The sequence below is a fragment of the Ambystoma mexicanum genome, chromosome 1q (assembly GCF_040938575.1).
Source record: "Ambystoma mexicanum isolate Mex_15411 chromosome 1q, UKY_AmexF1_1, whole genome shotgun sequence".
In the NCBI taxonomy this organism is placed as follows: Eukaryota; Metazoa; Chordata; class Amphibia; order Caudata; family Ambystomatidae; genus Ambystoma; species Ambystoma mexicanum.
The window spans coordinates 37445593-37465252 of NC_090922.1; the positions used below are offsets into that span (position 1 = coordinate 37445593).

Below are 19660 nucleotides of genomic sequence, written 5' to 3' on the forward strand. Positions count from 1 at the left end.
CTCAACTCAAGTGGCAATCAATTTGCTTTTAATGGGCTCCAATCTCTCTAGCGTTTTCTTGTAATAGACGGCTCTCTGTCCTTATGGTACTAGTAACCTTAGTTCACTTTTCGTTGGCTCTTCGATCCACATCCGCCCCCTAGTAAGTCATCATGTTTGCAAATGGTTTGCCATCCCTGAGCATTTGTTTTTCCATTAAGCAATCAAAGAACACCGGCATGGCCTTTTGGTTTCTCTTTGTATTTGCCTTTAACCAAAAGGGGAATAGTCAACCCCAACCCTGAGAGATCAAAACAGTACTGTGTCTTCACAAACATTCACAATCCCTTTAAAGTATGCATCCAAAAATAAACGACTTTATTGTATCTGTATTTCGAGCAACTTTTCGTCTGATTGGCTCAGTTTCTTTTAACAAAGGATACCCAACAGTGGACTCCTATGTCATAAACTATTTGCGCATTCCATGGAAAATCCCCAAATTAGCTAGGAATGGACACTTGTGCAAATCTACAGATTGATCAATCTACATTTAAAACTCCTGTGCACGACCTAACCATAAAACTCTCCCACACCGATATATCACATTTTACAAGCCACATTAGTAACTTGACTCACAAAAATCAAGAGAAAAGAGTAGTTGCTTTCCATTAAAATAAAAAAAGAACTGAAGGAGATTTGAGAGAATTTAATTATAGAACAGTACAAATATAGATTCCCTGAAAATGTACTGTCACAGATTTCACTACTCCATTGTTTTTGTTTAAGTCAAATACCTTCTGTACTTAAAGAAACTAGATGGAGCACATTAGGGTGCACTATTCGTCACTGCTGTCCATCAAGTCACAGAACCACCACTGCTGCCTTTTAGCATCTTCAGGTACGGATGGTACTTGATAACAATGCAAGTATAGTTGCAGTCACTGTCACATATTTGATCTTCTCACACTTTGTTCCTCCTACAACATCAATCAAAAGTCATATCTCTGGCTTGGCCATTTATCTATACACAATTGTCAGTGTGGCTCACAGTAGTAATTCTGCATCTGTTGAGATTGACATCATCCCAAATATTATTCTGATTCGCACAGTTTCAAAGAAATGCTTTAAATGTTTAAATCCAGATGTGAAAGTCAAGCAATCTACTACTTTCAGTGTTGGACCAATGTTATCCTCATGGCTGATGCCTATTGCTCTTGCCTTCCTGCCCCCCCCCAAAAAAAGACTGATGCCTGTTGCTCTTGCCTCACCCCCGCCCCCCCCGCGCTCCCCAAAATATTATTTTAGCTGGCAGAGCTATGACAAACATTTGCATGATTCAAATAGTCAGAGGCATTTTTTGATCTGTGAGGAAAACAAACCACTGGGAATGATGAATACATGTTTTCTCCAATCTCCTTTCCGTACAATGTTTGTATACATGTTTTTATACAGGGTGGAAACCGCTGACATTGCTGCTTCACGTGCAGACTGTGTCCAAAGGAAAGCAGACAGGGAGGAACAAGAAAGATAGGCAGATGGAGATAGTCTAAGGTCTGTGTGCACTGAACAGTGCGTTTTCAAGACCACCTGAACTTCATAGGGTCACGTTGATTTTGAGAAACAGTATTAGAAAGGATCCTTCATCGTGTATGAACCTATCCTTAATACGATCACACTTGGTTTGGTGAGAAGTCGTAAATAGCTTTGTTGGTGAGGCATTACATTTGAAATCAATAGACAATGTTCGTGAGACTATAAGATTTTATGGTTGACCTCACAGCATGCAATGCTTTGTGCAGATAGAAAGCAGGATGTGCAAAAAATACCCTAAAAAGTGCCCTTTCTCCTTCAGTCATATAGAATGGGTGAAAAGTAGATTTGAGTAATGCATACAACCTTTAAAATCTATTATGTTCTAATGAACTACAATCTGGTGTTCTCTTGTCTTATATCATAATCATTTATTGAAATGTAATTGAGCTGTCTGGATCAGAAAGAAGCAAGGATAACATTCTCCTTTGGCCCATCTTTTTATTTTGCATCCTTAAAAAGAGTAATGTATGGGAAGAAACAGCCCAATCTCCCATCCAAAAATGTCATTCATCGTGGACCCTGAAATCAAACTTGTACTGCAGCACTTCCATGCCTTGTACTGCAGCACTTCCATGTGTCTAGAAATAGAGCCCATGTAAATACCCATGGTTTAAAAATGATAAAGCTTTGTTGAGGAATTGATGCTCAGATTTTAAGCAGGTCTGCAAAGTGGCATAAAGAAGTTGGGCCTGAAAACCAGAGCAAACATCTTAGACCATGCTTATGTACTGAAGCATATCTGCAATTTGAGCTAATTGAAATTATTTGTAGACTTACCTTGGGTGGCTCCTGTAGGAAGTGGCCTAATAATCTGAGGTCCCCTGAGCATAGGAGGGTCATTTTAATGATAAGACTGAGGGGGTCATTCCAAGATTGGAGGTAGCCGTGGTGCTATTAGCACCATGGCTGCCTCCAATACCGGGGCCCTCATTCCGAGGTTGGTGCTAGTCATGGAACTATTAGCGCCATGACTAGCACCAATACCGGCACCGCCACCAACGTGGTGGTATGGGGATTTACCGGTCCATTCCGCCCTTTGCGGGACCGGCAAGTCCCCATTTGAAATGCCATTCCCCATTCCCATTTGGGCCCCCATAGGGATCAATGGGAAGGGGGAAGGTGGCAATAACGGTACTGCAAATTGCCGTACCGTTATTGACCCGGTATCCCTTTGCGGGTCCCGTCCTTAACGCCTGCTAAAACCAGGCGTTAAGGAAGGACCCGCAAAGGGACCTCGAAATAGGGCGCAAAGGGATTACCGGCACTGGTGTCATTACCGGTGCCCGGTGTCCCTTTGTGCCTGGGTCGTAATGACCCCCCGGGTCTGGTCTGGCTGAATGGGGACTTACCGGGTCATTCCAACCCTGGAGGACCCGGTAAGTCCCCATTCAGTAAACCATTCCCCATTCCCATGTGAGCCCCCATAGGGCTCAATGGGAATGGGGAAGGCGCTAATAACGGTACCGCAAATTGCGGTACCGTTATTAGCTCCAAGGTCCCTTAACGGGAACTGCAGAGAAAGTGTGGTCAGACCACCAGTTCCTGCTGGGACCCGCTAAGGGACCTCAGAATAGGGCGGTAAGGGTTTATCGGCACCGGCATCCTTACCGGTGCCCGTAAACCCTTACCGTCCAACTCGGAATGACCCCCTGAATGTCTTAATATTGACGAGCCATACGAGTTGGCTTGGAACTACCAGGACATGTGCTTGTTGTGGATCAGGTGCCAACGAAGATCTATCTCATTTTATGTTGATTTGTCCCCTGCTGTTGGATCTTACCAGACATTGGCTCAGAAGACATTTTATATGCTATAATGTGAGCACTGCAATGGAGGTGATGTCTTTCCTAACATTGGGCCTCATTATAGGTTTGCCGGTCCAGTAACAACGGTACTGGTAAGATTGCTGGTACCGTTGTTACCAGACGGGCAAGCTACGAGGTCTGCTCGCGGCTGCCTTCCTGACCTGGCAGTACCGGTACCTGCGAGCAGACCATGTCGGATGCACCGGCACCATTCACAAATGGGGGGCGTGCATCCGAACTCCCCATTCCCATTGAGCCCTATGGGGCTCAAATGGGAAAGGGGCAGCATTTTATTCCGGCACCCGGGAATGAGCAATTACCGGGTCCGGCAGGGCCAGAATGCCCCAGTAATTGCCCATTCCCGGGTTCCGGAAAAAAAATTACTTTGGCGGCAGCCGTACCGCCGGAGTCATAATGAGGCCCATTATGTTATGTGATATTTGTATAGCGTCTACTGCCATCGATATGGCTTCGAAGTGCTGCAATGGATGAACGCCATTCAGAAGACTTTAGTCTGTGCAAACATGTGAATAAAAGGAGCAATACAATGCGACCGAACAGTAATTGACATTCATGATAAGCACAGATGACTAGGTTGAAGTATTTGAAATCATGCTGCACACATTGCAAAGGCATAAGGAAGGAAATACTGCTTTGTCAGTGGCTATGTGACAGCTGGACCAAATTTTTCTTGGAACTCAGCTTTATGCTATGGGTTGCAGCGTGAGAGGGGGCAAGGGTATTGTAAATAGTATGTCAATCCCTAGGGCAACTGTCTACACTTGAGGGCTCTGCTATACTTTACATGCATGCATGCATCCATGGCTAACATGCAGTCAATATGCAAATTACATGCACAGTTGTCAGAGATACCACCAGTGTAGGTCCTCTTGTCTGTATCATCTCATTATTGCAGTAAAATAGTAAAATGGATTCAAACTTGGCAGCGGTAATGTGCAGTCACCTTAAAGAGGGCACTGCTTAATGAAATGAACTGTAATGACACCAATTTGACATTGGATGTATGTAATTATGTTAAAGCTGCTTTTAAAATAGACATTTTGGTATTGTATACACACGTTTTTATGCCTGTTTTTGTAAGACAAAGTGTAAGGTATTTTGATGTATAATGTTGTATATTCATATGGATGTTAATGGTGTAAGCCAAATAAAATTGAATTGACTAATTGAAAAACATTAAAAACACCAGAATGTTGTTGCATTAGGAATCACTAATAGGTTAGTATCTTGTTGGCCTTATAGCTACCACATTTGGCATATTATACCAACATATACTTTGACCACAGTGTAGGAGAAGCCAAGATCTAGAGGCTAAAGAATGTCTCTTCAGTAGTAGAACGTATTTGATGGCTACAGACTGATTCTGATCATCCCAATAAATGGAGTTCATGCTGGGTACTACATCCTGCCAAAGGAAAAAAAAAGACAGTGAAAATGCAGCAGGACAAACCTGGAATGCTAATGCACCTTGGAAAAGGAATACATGACAAGGAAGAAGAACAAGGACGTTTCAAGGTGGTCCTAGATGTGGGCTGTACTCTATCAGAATATTGTGGGTGCTCAATGATTACGAACAAAGAAATATTGTTGATTTTCAGTAGGAGTGAAACACTCAGTAATTGATATCTCAAATTTGTAGATATAAATTATAATAAAACAGAGCTTGTTTTGTTGGAGTCAATGATGTATTGCAGGTTCACACATCTCAGAAAATAAATTAATTTAAAAAAAGCAGAAGCAATTCATTAAACTATTGCATAATTTGCAAAATAACACACAAAAGAGCAGCTATTAGGGATTACAATAAAATAATATGCTGGAGAATATGCTGAGGGCATGATCTGGTTGGGAAAACGACTTTGGGGGCCTATCGTCTGGGTTGCTTTGCAGGGAGTGTCACAGTGCAGAATAAATTGAGAATCTCTGAAAGACAAACCCCTCTCATGATACCTATTCACCCACTGGCCCCACCATACTAGGTCTTTTTGACAGTTTATTTTTAGTGGTGGCCGTAACTCAGGCTGCAGCATTAAGATTTTCTCCATATGGTGAGGCAATGGAAAGGACAGTAGCACTTGGTGGGAGGAAGGAGATGAGTGTACAGGGTGCTGCTACCCTACTGTAAAACGCAGAACAGGAATGCCACAGTCTGTGTTTTGCTGCTGGCAAAATAAACCAGTATATTCACAATGGACTGGGTTGGCTGAAATGGGTGGCAGTGATACACTGTCGGAAGAGCATCTAAATTCCATGGGGCATTGGCAATTGGCAGCCAGATCTCTGTGCTGTGGAGAGAATAGAGATGAGTGGACACTGGTTGGAGGAGTTAGAGCTCAGGTGCGACCTGGTGTTCTTTACTGATCAGAAAAGAGATGGAAGGAAGATCATTAGATGAAGACGTGAGCTGTGCCCTCCCCAAGGGCCCACAGTGAGTCAGCACTCGAAGAGTACAGAAATAATCTTGGTGGTTTCCTTGTGCTGTAGCACAGTGTGCCACTCGCATTAAGGAACAGCTATTGGGGGTCAACTTGTATTGGTACTGTGAACTGAAACTATGTCCAAGAAACGTCTGGAAAGGAACAAACCTCAACTATTCAAACCCTGGTTTCACCCACAGAACAAAGGGAAAAGAGCTGGCCCGAGTGGTGAGGGGTTTCAGCTTTGGAACTTGTTAGGGCACCTTCAATGCAGTAATGCCCTCCATGCAGATGTGAGCACAACAATGAGGAACATTGGATAAGACAATTGAGGCAACATTGGTCGATCTTGATAGCTGGGTGTAAATTAAATAGAGGACTGGGACAGTGGTGATAAGAATAGCAGTCCAAGAGTCACAGAGTAAGGGGCCTGTGGTTAACCTGCAGAGTATTGAGATGTTCAAGATGTGTGCTGTTGACAGTATTATAAGAACGGACACCAGGCTAAATGTTGTGGATAATGTGAAAGGGGTGACCAGCTGGAGTGCCGACTTTGCATCAGGATGTTCTGGCAGAGGGTTTACAGTATAGGATGGAGAAAGTTCTGCCAAAAATATATGGTGAAAGCAGATTTGCAGAACATTTGCTGATATATTGCACAAAGGATTTATACAAAGGTTCAGAAGCAGGTAAAGCCTGGTTACACTATAGTGATAGCGGTCCTACGTTGAGCTGCGGAAATGGGTCAAGCAGAAAGAGGGACACTGCCTTCTCTCTGATTTGAGGTTACACCTTAGAGGGAAGCCAAAGGGGGATTGGCACAGTGTTGGAGCACGTTTGGTGGGGATACTCTCTCGTGGAGGGGATAGAGTTTAGATTTAAGAGCTGGATCCTGACAGAGTAGTGTTGTCGAGATTAAGCATTTGATTTTTCCCTCTGCCTCCTCTTCCCTCTCATGACACATTTGGACACTGTTCCCCTTAAAGTGGACTTGCAAATCTGTAGATACATACATGTCAAAATGAGTGTGTTTGAGAGGGGATTTTATGGGTCAGGCACAAATGGTTCGTTTTTAGGAGATTAACTGTTTTGGTAGTCATTGTTTGGGGATTGTCCGATTCTGCTGCATAGAAGAAGTTATACAAAAAAGAAAATGTGATCAGTCTAAATGGTTAAATGTGGGAGAGCAGAGGCTACATCCAGTAACCTAGTAGCATCTATGCAACATAGAAGGAAATACATAGAGGGTGGGCCATCGGGCCTTACAGTCTCCATCATTCATTTTCATTTCCTGGATGGTGCTCTAAGTGAAACATTAATTATGTCCAATTAGGAGAGACCAAGGTCATAGTGGGACAGCCTGCGTGCTAATGTCTGGCTTACAAACAACTGTTTTTGAGATGGGGAACCTTCTGGATGCCCCCTTCCAAAAACCATACACATTTCAGAACCTTCTCAATCACTGCACTCCTTCAAAGTTTCTGTTCTAGGGAGGTTGTGCTTGCAGGAAAGAAGCTTTGAGAAAAATGTATGCTGCTCACTGTAATGCAAGGGTCTTCAGGTGTGGTCCTAGCGAGTCCTAAATCCACAAGGGTTTCAATAGGACCACTGACTTGACTAGAAATAACTCCCATGTTTCACTGTATTTGGGAGGATCTTCTACAAATATGGTGTAGATCTAATTCTTGAGTACTGGACCTGAACACTCCTGCTGCAGGGCCTACCATATTTCTTGTCCAAGGCGTCCTTACACCCAATACTCATAGGGTATGTGGGTCACCAGGTTTCAGGACCGGAATTTGCTTACCAGAGCTACCACAGAATACGTGTATCTGAAGTCCTGAGTAGCTTAACATTACCACTATTCTGTCTTTTTAGTTGCTCACTGATCCACACACTAGTCCTTTCTTTTCCTGCTAGTACTGGACTGTGATTGGTTAATATGAAGTAGGATGGAGGGATTGAGGTATGGTTGCCTGGGGAGGGAACTATCTGCTTGTGACTACTGTAATTAACTAATATATGGAGTACTCCTATGCCCCCCCCATTTCCCCATATTATTTGGAGATTCTCCAAGCATGAGTACATGAGAGTCTGAAGGCAACCATAGGCTTTTGCCCAGTGTTGGAAATGACTGACATATTTCTCTTGCAGGTGCCACATGGATATGCACAAGTAAGCATCCATCAAGACCACTGTCCGGAACCAGTAGTTTCTCTGGAGTGAGGTTACAAATCGAGAAGGACTTTGCATTTTGAAGTTCTCTGTTTTTGAAACTCCATGTGTAGTATCCAAAGTTAGATGGAAGATAGGAGGAGAAGAGTGAAGGGGCACTGGAAGAAGGAAGCAACAGGGGTACCAGTGCCCAATACTGAGTTTCCAAGAATCTCTTGGATGGACCTTCGAGATGGGGATATGTCATTGTATGCTGCCCTTGTTGAGTGGGATGACCTGCGATGACCTTATACATTTTTAGATTTGTTTGTTCTGTCTGAAGCCTTGGTAATAATGTTAAGGTACTTTTCAAGGTTTTTGACTCTTGCCTCAGGCAGATGTAGTGCAGACCTGTAAACTGCACTGTTAGTAGGGTACTGGAAAAACTCTTGCCGGGACTTCATCAAATGAAGCAATGTGGAGGGTGCAGCCTTTGAGTTTGATTTTGAGTTTGCTGTTAGGGTATTTCCTTTCTCAGAACTTAGTAAGTGCACTGTCTGACACTTAGCTAGTTGATAAATGGTGGCTGACCCAATAAGCTGCTTCAATAGTAGGTATAGGACTTCTGTCATGGGCTTCCAAGTCTTAGCACATCATCGAGACAAATGAGTCTGGCAGGAGTGTCCAGGTGGTCACAGCCAAGCCAACCTGAGCATGTGTAATGCCAGATCTTTCCAGATGGCTAAGCTTCTGTGGAAATGATGGTCCTTGATTGCTTCACCCATCTGTTGCTGAAGACAAAGGATGATTGCCACAGATGGAGTTTGAGTAGATTTTCTGACTATTCCTTGTAGGAACCTATGCCCTTACTAAAATGTTTAGTCACAGAAATGGATTTAGACTTGGGTTTTGATAAGGCAGAGACTATCATATAAGGATATTTTGACAGTTGTGTCATCAGGCAAAGATTTCCATACTGAACGGCTCTGCATTTTGTCTTGACTCTTGAGTGACAGGGATATTCTGCTAGACGTCTTCTGCACGCTTCAGAAAATCTGGTTTCAGCACTATGCCTTTGCTGCCAAATGAATGAAAAACATACATTGTTCCAAAATCAGCTTAACCAGGCCTCTCTGCAAAGCAGACACAACTCAATACCACCTTGCTTGTAGAGTTAGTATTGTCTGGCAACATCTGGATAAGAGTCCCTCCAAAGGAGAGACCCAACGCGATCTGCACCAGTATGATCACCCAGAGCTTCAGGAGATTGATGTGACATTCCAGCATCAGCATGCTCCCCAGCCACTCAGGGACACATTAGTCACCAGAGTGCACAGTGGCCAGTTTTGCCAAAAAGATCCCACTCTCAAAAGACCGATACAAGTCCCAATGAATCTCTGCAGGCCCTCCGAATGGTTTGGCAGGTCAAACTGTAACAGTTCACCCGCCAAGACCCACTTAAGGAACCTTTATTCTAATCCTTTTTTCCAGAAACATAGAAATGCTGAAACCCACACATGAGGCCACAGAGTCTGATGAAATTAGTGGCTGGGAGCAGATATTGTGGCCTGAACATGGAAATCGACAGACATAGTTCTCTCACTTTCTCCTCTGTGCCAAATGTCCTTCCCTTCCAAGTATCCAAGACTACGCTGATGAACTGTAGTTGTTAGGAAGGAATGAGGAATAATTTCAGAAAGTCCAGGGAAAATACCAGAGTGGGGGGGAGCAGATTCTGAATAGTTGTTCCAACACAATGCCCCTGTACCGTGTACCTTAACATCAGCAACCAATCTTCTAGAGAGAAAGACAAACGTCTTCTCCCAAAAGTTGAGCAACAATTGCCAGAACCATTTTAAAAACACAGTGTGAAGATCAAACTGAAAGGCAGCAATGTAAAAGAGCAGTGTGCCACATTTCCCACAAAGTCTAGGGACACTTCAATGTTTCTGATACACCAGATATGGAAAAACACACCCTAAAGGCACAACCCCAGTGCACCCACCCACCCTCATCCAGTATTTGGAGAATCTGTACCTGCATATTGGTTTTAAAGTTTTCAACCTCTTCTTGTACGAAAATGTCTTTAGCAATCATAGATGTAGAATGGGCCTTGGACGCAAGCACTAGGAAACAGACTGGGGCTAACTATATGGCAGCCTTGCACACCAGTTGAAAAATCTCCCTGCGCAGAAATCTACCTCCAAGGTGATGATCAGCTAGGGAGGCATGATCTGAAGCAGTCATATGAACAGAAGATAATCACGGTTAACGAGAAGAACTTTCCTGTCCCTGATCTGCTTCTATGTCTGCAGGAAGGAATGGCTTCTGCTCCCATTTGTATCAAATGAAGCAAGTGGTCCAACATAGATGCTTTGGGGTGTTTTTTCCCCCGGGTAACAGTGGAAGTGGACCTATCCTGCACTGAACCCATCACTTCAGGCATACTGAAATAATACCTTTATTGTAGCAGTTGAAAATGATTTTGTAGCCTGATCCAGCTGTCAAATCCTAAGTTGCAGTGATCTACAGCCTTGAATGACTGCAGATCGCTTAAGCTGTCCGCCAGTGAACCTGGCTAGATAGTTCACATAAAGCAGGTCAGTTCTGAGAGCCTACTGGGCTTCATCCATTTAGTTGGACACCATCTGCGAAAAATATAACTTGCATGTCCAGTGGCAAAAGACACTTGTCAAGTTCTACAACATGTGCAATTGGCCTAGTGCAGGCAGGCGGTGCTGTCAACACAAAACTCCACTATGCAAAAACCTTTCTGCCACAAGACTCCTGTTTTTTTGACTACCTGCCTGGACGGATCAATATGAAGGCCACCAGGTATGACTGCAACAAAAACCTGAACCACTAAGCTCTCAGATATAGAATTGGTGAAAAGGCCTCTTGGATACTACAGAACACATGAGGGGCTGTCCCAAATGTATAGTACCACTTCTGTAAGGCTAAACATAAATTGAAGTACCCCTTTGGAAAGGGAAGTCTTGATACAAAACATCAGTCAACATGTGGACAACTAATATGTACTCTTTTTTTTTGTAACAGGGGCAGGAAAACCCGAACATTCAACAGCTTTTGCTACTATTGCATGAAAGGAGGGAAGCTCACAAACCTAAGGGGACCCTGGGTCTATCTCAAATTCAAATTGCAGGATGAACTTTGCAGCATACTATCATCGTTTAAGTCTTCCACTAGAAAGTCAAGGTCAGAGTCATGTTCAAGTTCCTCTGGAAATCTTTTGCCATCTCCTCCAGTCCCAAAACCTTACAGACTAAATGGGACTAAGACCTTGGGCCTCATTACGATGTGGGTGGTAAGGGATTACCGGCACCGGTTAGGGCACCGGTGCCGGTAATCCCATACTGCCCTACTACGAGTTCCCTTTGCGGGTCCTTCCTTAACGCCTGGTTTTACCAAGCGTTAAGGACGGGACCCACAAAGGGACACCGGGGTCAATAACGGTACCGCAATTTACGTTACCTTTATTGCCATCTTCCCCCTTCCCATTGAGCCCTATGGGGGCTCAAAAGGGAATGGGGAATGGCTCTGGTGAATGGGGAATTACCAGTCCCGCCGACCTCGGAATGGACCGGTAATTGCTCCATCCACCAGACCGGAGTCGGAAGGGTTTTGGAGGCAGCCATGGCGCTAATAGCGCCATGGCTACCTCCAACCTCGTAATGAGGCCCCATGTCTTTATTGAAAATGCTTTTAAACCTGGAAAAGCAACTCTACCTAAGAGCAGGAACTATCCTATGAGCTCTTGGCTCAGATATAGGAGAACAGTAATGTGGCATCAGTATCAGTTTGGAAAAGGAGCTGTGTGTGGTGCTGCAGCAGAGGGGTCAGATGGAGGTGCCACAGGGCAAGCAACGAAAACCCTTGGCTGAACCATGCACCAAAGAGGTCACGGAAGGCATCCATCAAGGGGGTAAGAAACGTAGCATCACTCCTGAATTAATAAGTTGAGACACCAGTAAAGCAATTTGCCCTGGCACAGTCTAAAGGCATGAAAAGTAGAGTTCATAGGCAGCCTCCATTTTCAACAAAGTAGCAGATGGTAACAATATTTGGGCTAGAAGTGCCCGTACAGATACCTTTGAGGTTTTTTAATTTTTTTTTTAAAGAAATACTTCAGCAAAATGATCCACAAGATCTGTTGTTCAACAGGGGTGGAGTAACTGTGAAGCAAAGGAATCACCACCTTCTAATCTCCTCGGGAGTAGTTTATTCTGTGTAAATGTGTACGGACTTCAGGAAGTGACGTAGTCCAGTTTTTCACAATGAAGACTCACAGTAAGAGCAAGACTTTTCTCATTCACCTCTGATCAGTAGATGGTCTCCAAATAATCTTTGTTTGCTGGGGGAAATGCCACTGGGGCTGGAATCAGGAGGGTGAAGTAGTGCAGCTCCCAGGTGATGGGAATGGGCTCTACACCCCTTATTGGGGTCATGCAGTGTTGTATCTTCTCCCTCATGGCCTTTGAGAGCATTGCCGTACAAAATGCACAGCATAATCAAGCCTAGGCACAGTGTCAGTGCGGATCAGGCACGGGTATTGGAGTTTTCAGTCCTTGGATGGTTTAAATGCCGAGGTTTTTGTGAGTGGACATGATTGATTTTTATGGAAAATATGTTCAAGACATAGTGACTTTTCCGATAGTCAATCTTCAAGTTAGGGGGCTCTTGCTTAAGTACCGTTGACTTCACTTCCATGCAAGTGGTGCAATGATGCTGTGATGGAGCTGATGCAAGCTGCTCAGTCCTCCCAGTTGAGAAAACAGTACCAAATTCAATGGGTGCCTGAGGCAATTTTAGAAGCTGAAGAAGGGATCCAATGAAATAGTGGGCGACGAGGGGATCCTCTTCCATGAAAGTCTAAGCCGTGTGCCAGGAAGGTCAAGTGAAAGGACAGGAAGCAACAGAGACTTAGCAACATGAAATTGCTGTATCCATCAAAGAGCAATTTAAGACCATTGTACATCATGTGCTTAATCTGTGGAATGATGGGAACTTAGAATAGCACTGGAGTTTGCATTCCAACCCAAAGTTACGGCACTGTCCATTCATGCAGTGATAACAGTGCTCACACAATTCAATTGAGGCATAGTTAACTGAGAATATTTAGCCTTGAATTGAGAGATTGGATCAAGAGCATGTAGTGGTATAAGAAATGAAGACCAAGACCAACGAGAGTTGGCTGAATTCTTATGAGGCCTTTATTAAGATGCACAATATAAGGGTTTGGCCAAACCACTATTAGTAGTAGGGAAATATTCTAACCAAATTAATAAAATACTTAATGAACTTGTATCAAGGATGGGATAGCTCAAACATGGTATTCCCGATGCTCCCTGCATCTCAGGGGAATGAATAACTTTGACATAAAAGTCTTACACCTATTCTTGTAAGTCTCTGTCCCTATAGGGACACCCTTTTCTACCAAAGTTCAAAGGTGATGGCCAACAGAAATTTCAAACCTATTCTTTATAAATCCTTAAGCCGCCACGATTACCTATGCTTAAAAAAAGACATCTTTTAGTTTGGCCAACAAAGGCATTCATAAGCGTAACCTTTCAAAGTCCTTGCTTATTATATAAACAAAACACATATTAAGTGCTTTCAGATATCAATCTCCCCCGGGTTTACCCACAGTTGGGTTCTTGTCCCAATTCGTGGTCGTGCTCATACTGCTTCAGATCCTCATTCTTCTGAATGTATTTGTATTTTGTATTTGATTAAGGAGTAGGCATCAGCATGCTCAATCAAATAGAAGTGTATCCTGCAAACAGAAACTTGCACAGGATTAGAAAAGGTAGGTTTTCACTCTCCTTCTGAATTGGTACACATCTCTGATGCAAAATATGTCTTCCGGTAAATTATTCTAATGTCAGGTAGCTAAAACTGTGCATAAGCAGCCAAAAACGCATCAGCATTCAAAACGATTGATGGAAATCGGGTATCTAGTGGCTACTCTGTGTGCAAGGATATGTGCCATTTTGTTTATTGTTTGAGGTAACCAGGTAGCCAAGTCATAAAGTGCTCTGTGTGCTATGATGGAGTTTAAAAATTATTCTGGATTTTACCTCGGCATCCCTTGAAATATTTGTAATTTTGTGTGCTGCTACATTTTGTAGTACCCGGAGCTGATGAATGTTGGATACTGTGCATATTTTGTACAGGGCATTACAATAATCCAACTTGGAGCACATAATGGCTCACACAATTGTAGGACAGAGCAATTTGTACAGAAAAGTTTTAATCAGCCTTAAAAGCAACCAATATTGTAGTATTTGCTGAAACGTACGAATTAGGTTTGGTGAAATGTTATCGAGCACATTGAGTCAAGAATACCCCCCCAGGATTTTCCCCATAGTCTTAATTTTAATATTGTATCTAGATAGTGGAATTTCTGAGCAAATGTGGATAGAATTTTGGAGGAGATGTGGAGTTGCTACTAATGCATTTCAGGTTTATCTGGATTTCGCATGAGCCAATCATCCGCCATTCATCTTTTCATGTCATTAAAAATAAAAGGAATCCTAGAGATATTTGTCTGACAGTCCCCAATTAACTAGTGATCGAAAGCGAGACTGTTTACAGGGAGGACGAGGGACAGCAAGAAGAAAATGGAAGGAAGAACGAAGTGAGGGAGAGGGGACATAAAATGTAACAAGAGAAGAAAGATATTCAGGTGCAAGACCATAGCGAGATTTGAAGACTAGACACAAGAAATTCAATTTTAGACTATGATGGAAAGAAAGCCAACCGAGAATAGCGAGAGAAGAGATAGAGTCGTAGGGAGCTAAGAAGGAAAGTACGCAAATAGAGGCATTAAACACAGATTTCAGGGGAGCTAAACGAGTCAAAGGGAGCCCAAAGAGGGCAGAGGAACAGTAGAAAAGACGAGAGAAAATTTAAGATAGCAAGAGTTTAGTGGCCTCAAAAGTCAGGAAAGGGCAAGCTTTCCGAATGTTATGTAAATGAAAGCGACAGGCACGTGAAGATAAAGGGATGTGATGATTCAAAGAGAAATCTGAATCTAAATAGAGTCCCAAGTTACAAGCTGTAGGAGAAATAGTTAACTGAGACAGAGGAAATGATATAAAAGAGGGGGGAAGAGGAGGAAGAACAGTGGTAGCAGGAAAGAAAAGTAACTCCGTTTTAGTAGCATTGAGTACTAAGAAGTGAAGAATTGAATTGAACCTAAGCAACATTTAATTCTCTATCACAATATCATCATTAATATTTCAACTCTACAGAGAATAGCAAGTGTACTATTATGAGCCTGGGAAAATGTGAGAAAAGACAATATTGAAGAAAAGATTATTGAAACAGATTGAAGGTGACTAATTTTAGCATCCACTCTAGCATCAGTCTCCCTAACATAATGCCTGGCAAAGGAATAGGCTGTGGTCCGTGTCGCCACTTTGAGGATTTATTTCAGGAATCTGGTAGCGTCCCTCCTTCTTATCGAATGGGCCCTGTGACTTAATTGCTGTGATGCTTTAGCTTTTTGATGGTTTATCTTGATGCAGAGACTATCCAAAGTATGGACTTGCTTTCTGCCCTTTAGGACATGGTCAGATAGGCTATGGCAGGCTTAAAAACAATGGTTTGGAGAGTCAAGTGTGTCTTTTGGAATAGATGGAAAGAGAGATGTGCTGTAGACACCAAAGACATTCATATTTTAGAGAATGTGCTGGCTAAGCGACGATTGGTGGAATCAAGCCAGATATTGAGGTCTATAAGGATGAGCAGAGTAGGAGACAAGAAGTTGGCAGATTGAGTCAGCAAATCCATAATTGCACATATTTGAAGGAGGAATGGGGGCCACTTGGTGGTAGACTACGAGGACGCAGGAGGTAATGCAATTCTAAGGGTGGTATTCTATTGATAGACATTCAGAGAAAGTGGGGAGAAGGAGGTTTATGATCATGCAGGGGAGAAGCACAATGCATGAAATCAAGGTAGTCATCACATATAACCCACTTTATTTTAGAGGTACACCCTTCGGATGTGTCCCAGGGAAGGAATTGTGAAATATCCTGATTACTGTGTCCAAACCTAGATATTAACAAACACGAATCTGAAAACAATGTGAAAGCAACACATGGCAATCAGGGGGTATTCATAAACTCAACATAGAGATTTCTTTTAAGGGTATTCTCAAATGTAGCTTTTTGAATTTGAAAACAATTAACTTTATATTTGGGTTGGCATTACAGATTACAGGAAGCCCACCTGGATGGGGGAAACAGATGCAGATTTACTTAAATACAACTTGCAGTTTTTCGATAAATCCACATAAATGATTGAAATATTTATTATGTACACTTTTCCATCCTCAAACAGAAGAAGGAAATGGATTGAGCCGGTACTGTACAATTGTTTATGATGCATAGCAGTTTTATTATTGAAATGTCTCCTAGTTATATTGAAATAGTTGTTTAAATGTGGGTACTTTTAAAGACTTTTTGGGTCCCCATGCAGAGGTTTTTCTCCAGTTATGATGGAAGCACTCACCCTTCCCTGTAATGCAGCAAAAAGAAATTTAAAACTTTCAGGGGACCTACTTTTATTTTTACCTCCACGTATTGTGTAGCGATACACATTGGAGCTATTGCAGGGCAGTATTCTACCTTAAAACAGGTAGTATTTAATGACAGCAGTATTCTCGTGGAATACTGATGAGGGCAATTATCTTTAACGCTCCAGAATAGCAGGCAGTAAAAGAGGCTGGGTATTTGCAAATGTGTATTTGCAAATATTGCCCATTTTTATCTTTGCTATCATAGTGGTCATAAGGCCAAAAGTTACGTTATGTTATGTGACTGGGTTTTATCGCAGGCTGCACTGCTAGCTGCATGGTCTCCAGGAGTTCTAGCAGATATGAAATAGAAAAGCGTGGTTTGGGTAAATAGGAAGAGAGGGAAATTGCAAGATTGCTTTTCTATTAATTTTTATTTTTTTAATTTTATTTTTAAATTTATAAAGCGCACTAGCAGCCCAGAGGCATTGAGGCACTGTTACATGAATTTGTCTTAATTACATGGAGGATACATAGGTTTCAGTTGTGTTGATGTGTTCAGACCAAAAAATACCATGAGCTCTGCATGCAGGTCTGTTTCCATGTGTTCTGTGTCCAGAACAAAGATGCATTTGTGTTAATTGACCATGGTAATGGGCAAGATAGTGAAACCCTGTACGTAGATACGAATTTAGGACAGAATGATTTACAATTATCATAACATTTTAACACTATGCATCACTCTGAATCAACAAGTCCATGGTAGAAAATGTTGTAGTGGCCCAACGCATTAATGTAACGTCTCTCTAGATATATTCATAATGAAAATATGTTAGTACAGTTAAAACAAACTCTGCTGATTATTGTGCAGGAACGTGATTATTGTGCAGGAACCGGAAGCAAAGCCAACTGATGTATGCATTCCCATACTCTAGCCATTTCGAAACAAATGCAAAGTTTTGGAAGAATTTCCAACCATTGAGATTCTACACGAAAAGTAGCATGACATAGAATAAGATGAATTAATAATGAGGTGTAGCTTGACAACACTCACAAGAGTGAGCATGTTAAATCTGTTAAAAGTGCATGAGCCCCGTTACAATCTGGATTTAAACATTTAAAGTGCTGTTTAGTTCTTACCTGATGCAAGATGCAAATGGAAAAGAAAAATGATGTTATGCTATAAGGAACTAGTAACCATAAAACATACCCTTGGCAGGATAAAGGAGATAAAAGGAAAATGTCAATGGCATCACAGTAGACCTGCAGTCTTTTATCAGCTTCACATAAAGTGAGAGTGCAAGCATGAAGGGCAGGGAAGGAGAGATTCAATGTCAAACCCAAGGCAACATTTGTTCTGTGTCTCCTGAGTACAAAGGAGCATCCCAGACTGCCGATATTGGTACAGGGAGACAGTGACAAAACTTTGGATTCAAGTAACCATTGTGATCAATTTGCAACTGTTGGGAAAAATAGGGTTTCAGTTCACCTTGAAAGCCCAAATATGACAGACTGTTGGCTTGTGCTGTAGCACATACCATGGACTGTACCATTTCTATTTCTCACAGAGTTATAAAGCTGTGTCATATTCCTCAGGTGGATTAGTCCTTTGTTCTTTGTTAGGTTCTGCCTGAGAACTCATCCCCTGATGATGCTTTAACTGTTCCTTTACTTCCTCTTCTAGATCAGGAGGTACAACCAACCGATCCTCAAGGTCCTGTTGTCTGGGAGCACAAAAGTAGCCCGTTTTCCTTTTGGGGGCCTCAGTGGCAACTTCTATTACGTTCAGACTCTCCTCAAGTGGCACCACGGATCCGTTGGAGAGTTTCTTGCCAAAAAGGCAAGAGGTCGAAGGAGACTTGTGCAAGGTGTCTCTCTCCTTTGCTGATGACACAACTGTACTGCTGTTCTTTCTCCGGATTGTAAAACAAAGACCTCCACAGTCTTCTTCTGAACCTGCAGCAGATAACCCTTCATCAGTGGCATGAATGGATGTCTCCAGATTCCTAAGCTTCAAGCAATGAATATCTACTTCCACCTCTAACTTTCTTCCATTGGTTACCAAACCATCTGATGGGGGCTCGTCATCGCTGTCTAGGCCATTATCAGACTGATTGCTAGAGAAGGTGGCACAAGAAGGTTGGCGCTGAAACACACTGGAAGAAGAGATGGGATGTAAGCTGCAGCGCCGATCCGGCCTTGGCACTAAACCCAACTCCAAACCACCAGTCACATGTTCATCTGAAGCTGTGGAGCCTACCTCACTGCTCACCTCTGAGGCAGACAATTCACTGTTGAATTCCGAAGCAATCCCACTGCTAGAAGAAGCTGCTACTGGTTCAAGAACTTGCTTGGTGCTTGTAGAGATAAACACTCCATGATTTGGCAGGGCAAGATCTTGCACCTGACATGTGCAGCTGTCCTCGCCAATGTTCAAGCAAACTACCATGGCAGCAACATTATCTTGGCAGCCGTAGCTTTGAGCTAAAGTGCAGAGCTTCTTGGCGGCAGCAAGGGGGTTAGGTACATGCCTTATAGCCTTTACAGCTTCAATGTGAGACAAGTTCTCCCAAAGACCGCGGTTGCCCAAAATAAGAAATTCATCTTGAACAGTAAGTGCAATAGTGAAGATATGTGGTTTTGGCACGACCCATGGGTGCAGGTAGGTACAGCCCAGCATACGTGTGCAACAGGTCACACCATTTATTTTGCTATCCTGCGAAGAGAAAATACAATATAAGTATTTAACAATGAGCAATCACAGAGAAATAGTATTACAATTATTTGAACATACTTCAAAGAGCAAATTTAGACTAAGTTGCAGGAAATAGTGGCACTTACTTGCAAATGAGCCCAATTCTTTACTTTTGGCTTAACCCTTATTGCTACTTAGGCACAGTACGAGACTAATTAAATATTCCTGACTGTAACCTGCACAGATCTACTTACCCTCACAGAAGATAAAGTTTCTTTTTAAACTATATCAGGCATCATCACGAGTTGGGTGGTATCCTGGCTGGCATACTGCCCAACTTTATTAGTGTTAGCGCCCACCTGTCCGGCGGTATTACTGCCGGATCACGGGTTGGGCGCTAACTGTAAGTCCCCATTTCCCATTGGAGAATTTTTGGTGCAATTACCGTGCGGTA

General features: G+C 42.7%; 1 protein-coding gene across 1 annotated transcript in view; it reads right to left on the reverse strand.

Annotated features, from left to right (window-relative positions):
- Positions 1–334: 334 nt before the first annotated feature.
- PHLPP2 (PH domain and leucine rich repeat protein phosphatase 2) overlaps positions 335–19660 on the reverse strand; it is a 1504106-nt gene continuing 1484780 nt past the window's right edge. Inside the window, exon 19 of the mRNA XM_069635467.1 lies at positions 335–19227. Coding sequence (XP_069491568.1) covers positions 18082–19227 — 1146 coding nt within the window. The 3' untranslated portion in view covers positions 335–18081. The remainder of the gene's footprint in view (positions 19228–19660) is intronic.